At 49.7% G+C, this 15,336-nt stretch overlaps 1 protein-coding gene across 1 annotated transcript in view; it reads right to left on the bottom strand.

Moving 5' to 3' along the window:
• LOC119970503 (spermatogenesis-associated protein 9-like) overlaps positions 1-15,336 on the bottom strand; it is a 38,948-nt gene that overhangs the window by 18,195 nt on the left and 5,417 nt on the right. Inside the window, exon 3 of the mRNA XM_038805243.1 lies at positions 4,641-4,853. Within this exon, the coding sequence (XP_038661171.1) occupies positions 4,641-4,853 (213 nt within the window). The remainder of the gene's footprint in view (positions 1-4,640; positions 4,854-15,336) is intronic.

Below are 15,336 nucleotides of genomic sequence, written 5' to 3'. Positions count from 1 at the left end.
AGTTACTGGGAAAAGCCCCTAGTCGCCACACTCCGGCGCCTGTTCAGGTACACAGAGGGAGAATTCAGAATGTCCAAATTACCTAACAGCACATCTTTCGTGTGTTGTGGGAGGAAACTGGAGCACCCAGAGGAAACACATGCAGACATGGGGAGAACATGCAGACTCCGTACAGACAGTGACCCAAGCCGTGAATCGAATCTGGGAATCTGGTGCTGTGAAGCAACAGTACTAACCACTGTGCTACCGTGCCGCTCATGATACCATCCTTGGCCAAAACCCTCAGCACTTCCTAGTGTCGTATCCCTCTGTACCCATCTTATCCATGCATTGGCCGAGATGCCTTTTGAACGCCGTTAATGTATCTGCTTCCACAAACCCCCTGGCAACATGTTCTAGGCACTGACCACCCTCTGTGCCAAAAACCTGTCCGCACATCTCTAAACTTTGCCCCACGGACCTTAAACCTATGCCCCCTGGTGACTGACTCCTCCACCCTGGGAAAGAGTGCCTGTCCATCTACTCTACCCATAATGCCATCCAGTTTGATGGGTTTGCAGGATTTCCCAAAGTGACACCACCCATGATGCTTTGTTAGCTCCAACATAGAACCCCTTCAACTATTTCAACAGGACAACATTGATGGATAAATGGCCAGAACAGTTTGCATCACAAAAGTACCAGGCAATGACCCAATCAGAAAGTTTAGATATCTCCCTTTGTCACTCAATGGTATGACCATCGCTGAATTCCCCATCAGCAACATCCTGGCGAATAATCAGGAATTCAGCTGGACATTAAATGGTGCGCAGATCAAAGTTCTTCTGTGATGCGTCAATTGAGAATCTGGCGACTCCCAAAATCATCTTCACCATGTGTACAAAGCACATGGTGTGTACAAAGCACACTGCAGTGTGATGAATACTCTCAATTAGATGGGTGCTGTTGCAAAAAAAAACTCAGGATGCTCTGCACCATCCAGGACAAAGCAGTATGCTTGATGGACAGACGAACCACCAACTTACACCCAATCCCTTCAGTACTGGTACATCATTGCTGCAGTGTACACTCTCACAAAATCACACAATTGTTACTGCACAGGAGGACATTTGTTCCTTTGTGTCTGCACCATCTCTCCAAGTGAGCATTTCACCGAGTGTGATTCTCTTGCCTTCTCCCCATAACCCGGCAGACAATCATCTAATTCCCTCTTGAATGCCTTGACTGAACCTGCCTCCATCAGATTCTCAGGCAGTGCATTCCAAACCCAAATCACTTGCTGTGTGTTTTTTCTCATATTGCTTTTGTTTCTTTTGTCAATTACTTTAAATCTGTGCCCTCTTGCTCTCGATCCTTTTACTAGTGGGAAGAGGTTTGTTTTCCCCATCCACTCTGACCAGACCTCTCCTGATTTAGAATACCTCGATCAAATCTCCTCTGTCTTCTTTTTTCCAAGGAAAAATAGTTCCAATTCCTCCAATTTTACTTCAAAATTGAAGTTCCTCATCCCTAGAACCATTCTCATAAACCGCTTCTACTTGTTCTCCAATGCCTTCACATCCATACGAAAGTGTGGTGTCCAGAACTGTATGCAATACTCCAGCTAAGGCCTGATTAGTGTCTTATATATCCCTTATATATTGAGGGAGAAGTGTGTTTCATGTCAAAGCTGTAAATGATGTTCAAGAGACAAGAACATGAGTAAAGGGATGTGCTCTGGTGTTTTTTGTAGCAGTTACTTCAGACTTCATTGAGTAAACATCATCGCAATGCTTTTCTAGGGCCTGTGCACCTTATCCTTCTAGGTGGCGGATCTTAGAACATTAGCAAGTTGTTGTGGTCCACCATGCCACTAACTATACCTGATTAGTGTCCCTTTACTCATGTTCTTGTCTCTTGAACATCATTTACAGATTTAACATGAAACACACTTCTCCCTCAATTTGTTACCCATTGTATAACAATATAACACATTAGCCCTCTTCATTCTCCATGAATGTGCCATGATTATGCTTAAATAAGTTGGCACTAAATAAATTACTTTTTCCTGTATGACTCTAAACTCCATGACAACCAAAGCAAGACATAATCTTGCATTCTATTTCATAATAAAATCCACAGTGAACGAAAGTCAATTCACTGTTTTGTAACACCATGATTTCTCTGGCTGAGTAAACGGCTTTCTCTCATCTGTTTAAATATGTCCCTTTGAAATTCAGTGGCATTGCCATTACTCAATTCCCAATCATCAACATCATGGCAATCACCAGGAATTTAGATGGACGTAAGTGCCATGGCTTCCTCAGCAGATCAGATGTTCTGTATTCTGTGTTGTCCCACCTGCCATGAGACTGGAGATGTTTTTTAAATTCAGTTACGGGATGTGGGCGTTGCTGGTTAGGCCAGCATTTATTGCCCAGCCCCAGTTGCCCTTCAGAAGGTGGTGGTGAGTTGTCTTCTTGAACCAGTGCAGTCTTGCAGGTGCAGGTACACCTAGTGTGCTGTTAGGGAGGGAGTTCCAGAATTCTGCCCCAGTGACAGTGAAGGAGTGCCGCTTTACAAGTCAGGGTGGTGAGTGACTTGGAGAGGAACCTCCAGCGGTTCTCAGGTATCTGCTGCTCTTGTCCTTCTAAACGGCAGTGGTCGTAGGTTTGGAAGGTGCTGTCTAAGGAACTTTGGTGGGTTATTGCAGTGCACCTTGTAGATGGTACAAAAGGCAGCCACTGTTCATCAGTGGTGGAGAGTTTGAATGTTTGTGGAAGGAGGAGCAATCAAATGGGCTGCTTTGTCCTGGATGGTGTCGAGCTTCTTTAGTGTCATTAAAGCTGCACTCATCCAGGCAAGTGGAGAGTATTCCATTACCCTCCTGACTTGTGCCTTGTAGATGGTGAATAGGCTTTGGGGGGTCAGAATGGGAGTTACTCGCTGTAGGATTCCTAGCCTTTGACTTGCTCTGGTAGCCACATTATTAATGTGGCTAGTCCAGTTCAGTTTCCAATCAATGGTAACACCCAGGTTGTTGATTGTGGGGGCAGGGCCGGCTCAAGGTACCGGCAACTCGGGCAGTCGCCCGGGGCGCCATGTGCTAGGGGGCGCCATCAACGAGTGCGTGACCGGCGTCAGAGACCTGCCGACAGAGAGACCGGCCCGCCGATCGGTGAGTCCCGATCATATACCAGGTCACTCCGGCCCCCCCCCGACCCGACCCGACCCCCCCCGACCCAACCCCCCCTGACCTGACCCCCCCGACCCGACCCCCCCTGACCCCCCCCGACCCGACCCCCCTGACCCGACCCCCCCCGACCCGACCCCCCGACCCCTCCCCTACCCCCCCTGCCCCCTCCCCGACCCCCCCGACCCGACCCCCCCCCCCGACCCGACCCGACCCCCGACCCGACCCGACCCCCCCCGAAAGGCGCCGAAGTTCAGCTTGCCCGGGGCTCCAGCAACCCTAGAGCCGGCGCTGTGTGGGGGATTCAGCGATGGTAATGCCTTAAATGCTAGTGGACGATGGTTAGATCCTCTCTTGTAAGAGATGATCATTGCCTGGCACTTGTGTGGCGCAAATGTAACTTGCCACTTGTCAGTCCAACCGAAAGTGAACTGAGCTTTGGCTTGTCTGTCAAATCCTTTGCCCCATTCGTTATGATTACCACCATGGGTGGGACCAGAAAATCCCGGCCTGTATCTGAGGAAGAATATCTTTTTAAAAGCCCCAAATATCGCCACCAAAGAGTCCGGGTCCACCTCCTCCCCCACTATCCTGGCTAAGACCGCAAACAATCCAGCCCAGAATCTTTCCAATTTTTTGCAACCCCACAACATGTGCATGTGATTCGCTGGCCCCCGCCCACACCTCTCACACTCATCTGCTACCTCCTGGAAGAACCCACTCATTTATGAGGAAGACTATCATAGCCCTGGAAGTTGTGGTGCTCCGGATTCACCAACATGATACCAGGGCCAGACTGGTGAAAACAGAATGAAGACAGATTGTTTAAACGTGATGGTATTCTCTTGATTACAGTAGGTTGGGAGGGAGGGAGGGGGGGAGGGGGGGGGGGGGGGGGCGTGCGGGGGGGGGGGGGGGGTGATCGGATTGAGCTTTTTCAAATCTTATAAGGATTTGATAGGGTGGATGAGGAGAAATAATTTCCACTAATGAGGAATCAAATGCAACGGGATGTAATAATGTTAAAGTAAAAGGTAGGTCATCCAGGAAACATGAGGACAAAGGAAAACTGGAACTGTGTTCCTCCAAAAGGGTGTGGATGCTCAGCCAATTGGAAGCTTCAATATTGAGAATTAATGGCACTAAAACATTTCCCTTACTGTTCCTTGTGGAATCTTGCTGTGCAAAAAATGGCTGCAGTGTCCACCTACATTCCAGACATAACTATTTCAAACTTATTTCCACTGGCTATAAAGTGCTGTGGGATATCCTGAGGCTGTAAAAGGGGCTGAATGCCAATTCTTTCTTTCTCATTTCACCTGCAGCTGTTGCAGTTTTCAGCCAAAGGTTTGTTTTAATACAGACTGCCTTCCAATTTCTTAATTAATCATTCTTCTGCTTTTAGCCCTGACCATTACAAACAGTAATCTGTTTCACAGTAAATACCGTAATAACGCAGTTTTCCTACCAGGAGAGATGGTTTGATTTGTGCTTTGGCTATCATCAGTTGGTGGGATTTGCGGTGCCCCATTTTCGGAAGGAGTTGAGTCCGCAGATGTTGAGGTGTTGATCTGCTGAATTTGAAGATATTGGTCATTCCATTAGCAAGGTCCTCACCATTGTGTATGCTCATGACTTTAGACATTATGCTTCTCGATCTTTTTAATACTGGTTCTCTTTTCTGTGATGAAATAATACTTGTCAGTTAAAGATTTACAGTTTACGCGCATGAGACAGTGACTTGCGCTTGTAAAATCTGTTGACATACCTTCCATATCCGCATATCGACTGTAGACACCCTAAGTTGACTTTTCTGAGTAAGATTTCACTGCAGCTGATAGTTGTAAATGTTTGCAGTGACGTCTGCAGGATTGTGCAAATATGTTACAGATATGATAACTTTGAAACTGTGCAGACAGAGTCCTGTAACTGCACAAGTTGCATAAACTGTTTTATGCAGTTACGTTTAACAAAAAAGTCACGGGGTCGGATTCTCCGTTCCTGTTGACCCCGGCGCAGGATTTGTGGAGTTCTACGACCTCAGGATTGGCGCCACACCTGGACTGATTCAGCGACCGTTAAGGGTCTAGTGCCGGTGCCACGTGCAACATAATCAATTCCATTGAGAAACGGTGTGGGACTCGGCAGATTCGCGATTGACACTCAGGAGGCTGATGAGCTGCAGCCGCATATACACTGCACTCCCAACACACCATCCCAGCCAACAATGTGGCAGCGATAAGAGCAACTTCAAGATTCACCAAAGCTGAGCTGGACCCCCCTGGAGGAGAGGTATGCCACCCGGTACCCGGGCCAGGGAAGGAGGCCTCCACCATTCGCCATGCCTGGGTGCACGTGGCAGAGGCGGTCAGCACGGTGAGCAACACCGTCCGGACCGGCCAGCAATGCCGTACAAACTGTACAACCTCCTCAGGATGGCAATGGTGTGTAGGCAGCACTGTGCCCCTGGCACCAACTCCTATCCCACACATCCGTCACCCCCCCCCCCCCCCCCCCCCACCCGTAGGGCTTCTGAACTCCCTCGCACCAATTGCCGGCACCCATACCAACCAACATGGTCTGGTGCCCTGGCCACTGAAGCCACCAGTTACCCACCCCCTGGGCTGCATGTGTTGGACTCTCTAACGCTGTTTGTTTTTTGTTCCTCCCTCCCCCCCCCCCTCAAAACGAGAAGGCTGCCTATAACCAATGGGAGTGGGAAAAGACTGGAGAGGGACCACGAGACCTGCGGTCCCTCAGCCACATAGTCAGCTGGCCCAAGGAAAGGGATGGAGGTCGGTGTCAGGTGACGTAGTGAGACCCCGCTGAGTTGAGGTTCCCCATGACATGTGCCTACTCCCCCACACCACTCTCATACCACCTCCACACCACTCTCATCCAACAGCACCCTCACCCCCTCACCCCCACACCACCCTTGTGGTATATAGAGGATGTTGTTATAGGTGCTTATAAGGCCCCTGTACTACAGGTATGGCGGTAGATCCCTGCCTGCTGGCCCCGCCCAGTAGGCAGAGTATAAATATATGTGCTCCCCGTACAGCAGCCATTTCGTCAGCTGCTGTAGGGTGCCACACATCTCAGTGTAATAAAGCCTCGATTACATCCTACTCTCTTTGCGTAATTGATAGTGCATCAATTTGTTACACTGAGTTTTCAGAGATGGACCTATGCATCAAGCCGGATTGCCACCAGCTGTATCCTCAAGCAGACGCCAAAAAGGACTTTGAACATTGGCTAGCCTGTTTTGAAGCGTAGTTCGGGTCTGCGCCAGACGCAATTCCAGAAGCACAGAAGCTCCAGATCCTTTACATGTGGCTGAGCTCCAACGTCTTTCCACTCGTCCAGGACGTGCCAAGCTATGCAGAGGCCATGGCGCTACTGAAGGAAAACTACGCTCAGCGGATTAACAAAATCTACGCCAGACACCTCCTCTCCACCCGACGCCAGCTTCCTGAGTCAGTGGAAGATTTCTGGCGTGCCCTTCTCGCCCGAGTTAGAGACTGTGACTGTGAGGCCGTTTCAGCCACGGAACACTCGAATTTGCTGATGAGAGACGCATTTGTTACGGGCAGAGGGTCTGACTACATCTGCCAGCGCCTCCTAGAAGGGGCCACGCTCGACCTCGAGGCGACCAAAGAGCTAGCGTTCTCACTTACGGCCGCATTACGCAACATTCAGGCCTACGCCGATGACCACGCGGCCCACCCCTCCTGTGCTTCATGGACTCCGCAGACGTGGACGCCCCATCATGGATCCCATCAGCGACCACCCTTAGCCAGCCCCATGCCTGTACCGCGCGGCAGCCAACCAATCCCGGGGGGCCCAAATGCTACTTCTGTGGGCAGTCAAAACACCCTCGACAGTGCTGCCCAGCGCGGAGCGCCCTCTGCAAGGCCTGTGGTACACCCTGCCAATCAGAGAATCTCCCTGGCCTCCGGATCCCACTCCATGGCGATTCGGGGGTACTGCATCGCCAGTCTCACTGACCAGGGCGTGGGGTTCAGCGACTTCCGCCTCTACGTCCTCCCCAACCTCTGTGATGCCTTGCTACTCGGCCTGGACTTCCAGTGCAACCTCCACAGCCTAACCTTGAAATTCAGCGGGCCCCTACCACCCTTTACTGTGTGCGGCCTCGCGACCCTCAAGGTCAACCCACCTTTCCTTTTTGCAAACCTAACCCCGGATTGCAAACCCATCACCACCAGGAGCAGAAGGTACAGCGCCCAGGATAGGACCTTCATCAGGTCTGAAGTCCAGCGGCTGCTTCAGGAAGGCATCATTGAAGCCAGCAACAACCCCTGGAGAGCCCAAGTGGTAGTAGTCAAAACTGGGGAGAAAAATAGGATGGTGGTTGACGACAGTCAGACCGCCCCCCTAATCGGTGAACCTAGAGGCGATCAGAACATCCCATGCATGTTGGCTCTAGTGCACACATTGTGTGGCATCCCGTGCCTGTCTGGGCCCCACGTCCTGTCCATCCTCGCCCTCCCCTGTATCCTCCTCATCTGATGAGGACTGGCATTTGTGACGATAAGTAGATTGTTATCTGTATGTAAATAATAATATATGGATAACTTTTTTGTTCCAGCATCCGACCACCGGGTGGTGTGAGTATGCAGACATGTGACCCGGACACATCAGGAGAAGGTGTTAGTGAGGAGTTTGTAGCAGTTGCATATTAGAGAAGCTCTGTAGTGCCTTAGTGTAAGTTAGAGCTAGACCATTATTTCCAATTGTATTTATTTTAGACATTTTAGTAATTTGTTAATGTAGTGTTAGTAATAAATAACTTTGTTTATAAAACAAAGTCTGTTCTATGTTCACACGGCAATATCAAGATTCAACATCAGCCTAATCAAAGAACATTACAGCGTTCATCCTCCTCCTCCAGCAGTCACCCCTCTGCTGCGCGATGTTGTGGAGGACGGAGTAGGCTGCCACGATCTGGGCGACCCGCCCAGCTCCATACTGAGGTCCTCTCCAGAGCGGTGCAGGCACCTGAACCACATTTTCAGAATGTTGAAGCACCGCTTGATCACGATCCTGGTCGCTCCATAGGCGTCATTATAGCGGGTCTCCGTATCGGTCTGTGGCCTCCGCATAGACGACATCAGCCGCAACCACAGTGGATAACCCCTGTCGCCCAGGAGCAACATCTGATGGTCACATACCAGCTGCACATTCATCGAGTGGAACGCCTTTCAGTTTGTATAGAGCGGCCTGTCATCTGCAGGTGCTTGTAGGGCAACATGCATCCCGTCGATCACCGCCTGGACCAGGGCATCTCGGTGATGGCATTCTGGTGGGCTTGGTTCACATTTAAATGGATATATTGTACCGACTGGGCATATAGGGCCTTTGTGATGGTGCGGATGCACCTGGACAAGTCCCTGCTCGGCATCTAGAAGGAGCCCATGGCGTAAATGTTCAGGATGATTGTCACCTTGACGACCACTGGAATTGGGTGTCCTTTCCACATTCCCCTGTGGTGTCAGGTGCGCCATGGTCTGGCAGATATGTCGCACTATCCCACTGCTCAGCCAGAGTATTCATCGGCATGCTCGGTCTGGCATGCCCTCGAATGGCACGTGCTGCCAGTACACGCGGGGCCTCACACGGCATCTCCTTTACACCTCCTCCTCTTCTTCAGCCCGTTGGACAGCTAGCTCTCCATCCTCAGCGGCTGCCTATTGTTCCTCTGGGCAGGCTCCTCTGCTGCAGCTTCCTCCTCCTCGAGCAGTTTCAGCTCGTACAGCCTCAGTGCATCTTGAGAGCTGCGGAGACTAGGAGGAAGGCCATCATTGCAGGTTGTATTCCAATATCCACTGTCTGCAGAGGGTGAAAGGCTGACATGTTAGTATGGTGCTTACCCCCGTGCCCAACCAGGTCCACCGGGCTACACAGTGGACACAGTTGGCACTGCGGAGTCTACTCCACATGTTCCACCTCTCCTCATCCTCGCACCCCTGGCCCCATCGGTGCCCAGCACCATGGGGGCATTTGGCCCTGGCACCCATCCCTGCTGCCGGGAGTATCATCCGCTGGTGCTAGCTATGCCAATAGTACGTTCCACGGCACCCATTCGGCGCTCCACTTATGGATTACCATGGGCATTGCCTTTGGGTGGGATGCCCTGCCAGTAGATGGTGGCCGGTTGTGGGGGTTGGTATGTCAGAGGGTGGGGTGGAGGGTGGGGTCTGGGATGTAGGCTGGGGTCACCCATACTGTCGGTGTCACTGCAGAACCAGGGGCAAGGTGAGTGGTCAGTGGGGTGTGGAGCACGAAGGCTGCCTTGTAGGCCGCAGCAATGATGGCCCCTGTCTGGACACCACCCCAGTCCCATGGAGGGGGGGTCATCTCAGCCCTATGTCCATTCGCCCGTCACCCTCCCTCAGCCTGCCTGGGGGGTGTCCAGTCTGGCAGCCCATCGTCACTCCTCTCAGTGTCCTACCTGTCATGATATGCAAACATACAACCAATGAACACTCAGAACAGGGCACAACCAATGGGCAGTCAGGACACTCAGAGATGGCATCACCACAAGGGGGGCAAGACATAAACACTATAAAAGGGATGAGGCACTCACACCCTGCCTCTTTCCACAAACAGACTTCTCGAGAGTTAGACAGGGTTGATCAGCAGTATCACACCCCAGCACGTGGCTTCGAGCAAGCTGGTACAGTTAAATTGAGTTACTACAGTTAGATTAGCAGAGAGTCAAACTCATTTGAGAACTGTGTTAATAGTTCAATAAACATGTTGAACTCATTTCAGAGTCTGGAGCATCCTTTAGTTAAGACTGCATCAAGTAACAGCCTGTATTATCCGAAGCAGCATAACACACTACCTCCTCTCTCTCCCTGATCAGCCACAGCGGCTGTTTCTCGATTTTTAAAAGCACAAGTGAACTTCGCCATCGGGAGGAACTCCCCCCACTAGAGGCAGAGAATTCCGGAGGCCCAGGAGAACACCGGGTCAGGCCCGTTAATTATATGCCAACGGCGTTTACTGTACGTGCAGAGTGGAATGCATCGGAGAATTGTGATTTGGCATGAACCTGGCACCCGCCACGACTTTGTCAGATCCGATTGTCTGCCCAATCGCATTTCCCGATTCCGGCATCAACCGAAGGAGAATCCCGCCCCATGGCCATAAAGGTTAAGGGCATGATCTAACCAAATTGGAACAGAGTCTTGTGGCGAGCTTGTTTAGCTGGGCATTTCCGGGCGCTCCACCACGTTGTAATTTGGGGCCTCAGCAGGGAACTCCCAGCCGAGACCGCACTTAGTTCATTTCCTGCATTGAGCCTGATCTCTCGAGCCCACAGCGCAACTCCCGAGTACCCCCAGCTCACCCATAAGGGAATTCTTGGGCCTCTCCGTACCCCACCTCGTATACGCAGGGCACCCACAATGCTGATCCCCACCATGGGAAAAATGCCAACCTGGCAGTGCCACCTGGGCACCTTGGCAGCGCCTGGTTGACACCCAGATGGCACTTCCAGGGTGCCCATCTGGCAGTGCCATGTGCCCAGCTGGCAGTGCCATGTGCCCAGCTGGCAGTGCCATGTGCCCAGCTGGCAGTGCTATGTTGCCCAGGTGGTACCAGTAGTGCCACCCTGCCCAGAGGGCAAGCATCTGAGGGCCTCCAATCCCCTTGGAGAACCCCCCAAGATCAGCACCCATCTCTGTGGCAAAGGGATTAGATCCCAACACCTCAGGTGATCAAGGGAGTCGATATTAGAGTGAGAATACCTGTCTCATTCTTATACGCAGACTTGTAAAATACTGTGGGTGGAATTCAGATGACAATATCTCGCAAAATCACATTAGATCTTGCGAGACGTGGCGAGCCAGGTAGATCCCTGAAGAGGAATCTCCCGGCATCTATCAGCCACATTGCATCATCTTCCCAGCACAACACGGCCAGTAGATCACGCCCTAAATGGTGGGAATTCTGTGGCAAGTTACTCATCTCCGAACTACCGAAAGCCTGTGGCGCCATCTACAACAAACAAGACAGAAGTGTGATGAAATACTCTCCCCTTACCCGAATGAGTGCAACCTCATCAACACTCAGGAAACGTGGCACCATACAGGACAAAGTAGCACACTGTTCACTATCTCCAACGTCCAATTCCTATACGACTGTCGCACAGCTGCAGCAGTGTGTACCATCTACAATATGCCATGCAGCAAACCATTGAGGTTCCTTCAACAGCACCTTCCAAATCAGTGACTGCTACCACCTAGAAGGACAAGGTGAGCAGATAGATGGGAAAACCACTATCTGCAAGTTACAATCCAAGCCACACACCATCCTGACTTGGAACTGTATCGTTATTCCTTCAGTCGCTGAGTTAACATCTGGTAATTCCCTCCCAACAGCGCCGTGGCTGTACCTGCACCAAATGGATGGCAGCAATTCAGAAAGTGGCTGAACATCACCTTCTCAAGGGCAATTAGGGATGGACAATAAAAAAGCTGGACTAGCCAGCAATACCCTTGACCCATGAAAAAAAGAAATAAGTTTCAAGATCATGGGATAGTTGATAATGTACTAAAAGCTTCCGGTTGCGGCTATGCGGAGCTAAGCCGCACGTTCGGCAGCTCCCGCTAAAAACGGACTTTGGGGCTCTTTTCAGGGCCCCCAACGGAACTTCATCGACGAGTCCCGACCTGGTCAAGCCAGGCTGGGGACTCGCAATTTTTGGGGTTGCAGTGGAGTCAGGAGTGCAGGAGGTGAAAGAGGCCGGTGTCCTGGCCTTTGCGTCCCTAGTAGCCCAGCGGAGGATGCTTCTTCAGTGGAAGGATGTGAGGCCCCCAAGCGTGGAGGCCTGGATCAATGATATGGCGGGGTTCATCAAATTGGAGAAGGTGAAATTTGCCCTGAGGGGATCAGTACAGGGGTTCTTTAGGCGGTGGCAGCCTTTCATAGAATTATTTTCATAGAATGTACAGTGCAGAAGGAGGCCACTCGGCCCATCGAGTCTGTACCGGCTCTTGGAAAGAGCACCCTAACCGCGGTCAACACCTCCACCCTATCCCCATAACCCCATAACCCAGTAACCCCACCCAACACTAAGGGAGATTTTGGACACTAAGGGCAATTTATCACGGCCAATCCATCTAACCTGCACATCTTTGGACTGTGGGAGGAAACCAGAGCACCCGGAGGAAACCCACGCACACATGGGGAGGATGTGCAGAGTCCGCACAGACAGTGACCCAAGCCGGGAATCGAACCTGGGACCCTGGAGCTGTGAAGCGATTGTGCTATCCACAATGCTACCATGCTGCCCTAAATGAAAAATCGCTTATTGTCACGAGTAGGCTTCAATGAAGTTATTGTGAAAAGCTGAAAAGCCCCTAGTCGCCACATTCCGGCGCCTGTCCGGGGAGGCTGGTACGGGAAACGAACCGTGCTGCTGGCCTGCTTGGACTTCCTGGCGGAATGGTAGGGAAATAGGCCGGCTGTATATGGGTTTGTTGGATGTGGCGGGTGTTATCTCTTTCCTTTTTTGTTGTTTGCTTTTTTTTGTTTTTGTAGTTGCTTTTGTAGTTGGGTGATTGTTGTCCTTGGGTTTTTACCATGGTTGTTTTGTTAATATTGTTTTGTTTATATTTTGTGAAAATCTTAATAAAAATTATTTAAAAAAAAGATAATGTACTAAAACATTATTGGCAAATAGTTGGCTGTTGGAAATCATGAGAGGTAGAACATTAGCAGGACTCTAGGCCTGCACACAATGGAGTTTAGAAGTTTAGATCTCATTGAAACTTACAGGATACTGAGAAGGCCTAGATAGAGTGAACGTAGAGCAGACGTTTCCACTAGTAGGAGAGACTAGAACCTGAAGGGACAGCCTCAGACTGAAGAGACCATCCTTTGAGACAGAAATGAGTTGGAATTTCTTCAACCAGAGGGTGATGAATCTGTGGAACTCTTTGCCGTAGAAAGCCGTGGAGGCTGTGGAGTTACTGAGTGTCTTTCAGACAGAGATTGATAGGTTCTTGGTTAACAAGGGGATCAGGGGTTATGGGGAGAAAGGGGATGAAAAACACATCAACCATGATTGAATGGCAGAGCAGACTCGATGGGCTGAATGGCCTAATTCTACTTCTATGTTTTATGGTCTCATGGTCTTGTCTGTTGGCTACCAGTTACTAGTGGAGTTCAACAAGATTCTGCCTTGCTGTTGTTTATCTTTTTTGACTGAATTGGGAAGAAATTGTTCCCAAAGTGTCTAAATTTTTGGATGACACCAAACATAGAGCAATGCCAAATGATCAATGTTAGTGCACACAACTTCAAAAGAATTTTGAAAGAGATAGTAGCTGTAGATTGTGTTATAGAAGACTACAGAGCAGGAGTGAGAGCTTGTGGTTTCAGTGGATAGGTCACCAAAGCCTAGAACAATGTTCCCATGTTGTTAGAAAAGCAAACATAGAAGATTCATTTGGAATATTCACATGATTTCCACCCAGATAATAGCTTCATCTGGATGGAACCAATTCAGCTGGTGCAAATAAAACTTGAATATTAGGCACAAAGTGCACATCCACAACTACATCTATCACCAGTGTGCTACTTGCACTAAAGCCTGGAATTCTGAAACAACACATATCTGTGCAACATTTCGGATTTTGTCCAGCAGTTTTGAGTGGGACTTTGTATTCTCATTAAAGGATTTGACAGATCTACCCCTGCCTTATATGCAATGCGTAGCTGGATACAGCTTGCGCTTTGCCGTGAGTAGATGCTGAAGCTGCTCGCCAAGGTTTCTGCGTGCTCTTTTCCCCTTCAATAATTATTCAAATTGGTTAACCTTTAAACAATGTTAATGGTTTTTGTGTGGTGCTGAAGTCGCACATTTCATTTTGGTTACTATTTTAGACAAATAAGGAGTAACCAAGGAAGTAAAGCAGGCACAGTGGTCAAAATACTTTTTTTTTCTCTCTCTATTTGCTATCTTAGCATTTTACCAAGCACATCATATACACCATGCAGACATGAGCATTGAGATCACATGCCCAGGAATGTAGAAATATAGGAAAAACAGGTGTAGGCTATTCAGCCCTCAACCCTGCTCCATCATTCAATTCCATTATGACTGATATTCTACCTCGATGCATTTTTCCTGCAGTATACCAATCTCTCTTGATATCTTTACTATTTAGGAATCTATTGATCTCTGGCTTGAACATGCTCAATGACTGAGACTTCACCGCTCTCTGGAGTGGAGAATTCCAAACATTCACGACCCTCTGCGTGAAGAAATCGCTCCTCCTGTTTGTTCTAAATGGCCTGGCTCATATTCTGAGACTGTGTCCCCTGATTCCCGACAGGAGAAATATCATTCCTGCAATCATTCTGTCGAGCCCCTAGAATTGTGTATGCTTCCAGTTTGATCTGCTTGATAGTGAACATTATTTGTTTTTAACTTGCTAATCAGAAATGCAAAAAACTACGTCTAGATTCCCATTTGGCTGGGCGGCACGGTGACGCAGTGGTGAGCACTGCACACTACTGCCTCACGGTGCTGAGGACCCGGGTTTGATCCCGGTTCCAGGTCACTGTCCATGTGGAGTTTGCACATTCTCAGTGTGTCTGCGTGGGTCTCACCTCTACAACCCAAAGATGTGCAGGGTACGTGGATTGGCTATGCTAAATTGCCCCATAATTGGAAAAAAGAAGAATTGGGTACTCTAAATTGGAAAAAAAATGGATTCCCATTTGGCCACATGTGCCTAGTGGCTAACATAGTCAACATTGCTGCTGTAAAAAGCATCTTGGTACAATTAGCAACATTTAGCAGTGAACACCACAGCTCACAGTAGACGGAATTCTCCCATATTTTTTTCAGAGTGTCAGCCTCTGATTGAAACCCAGCTCCACGGCCGAGTTTTATCAGATTGTGAGCCTTCCCGAAAAAAAATTCATGGGTGTAGTTTCCGTCATCACTGTGACAGGGCAGGGTCTGATAGAGCTCCAACCAGCACAGGTAGAAAAGTCCCCAACAAACCCGCCACCGACATTCCCCCCCCCCCCCCCCCATAAGCATTGCTCCCCACCCACTGCCTCTGCCCTCACCAGAAACATTAGCATTAGGGCTTTCATCACCCCCCCCTACATCAGCATTG

The sequence above is a fragment of the Scyliorhinus canicula genome, chromosome 8 (assembly GCF_902713615.1).
Source record: "Scyliorhinus canicula chromosome 8, sScyCan1.1, whole genome shotgun sequence".
In the NCBI taxonomy this organism is placed as follows: Eukaryota; Metazoa; Chordata; class Chondrichthyes; order Carcharhiniformes; family Scyliorhinidae; genus Scyliorhinus; species Scyliorhinus canicula.
Note: the sequence above shows the minus strand (reverse complement) of the source record. Positions and strands in the feature narration are given on the sequence as shown.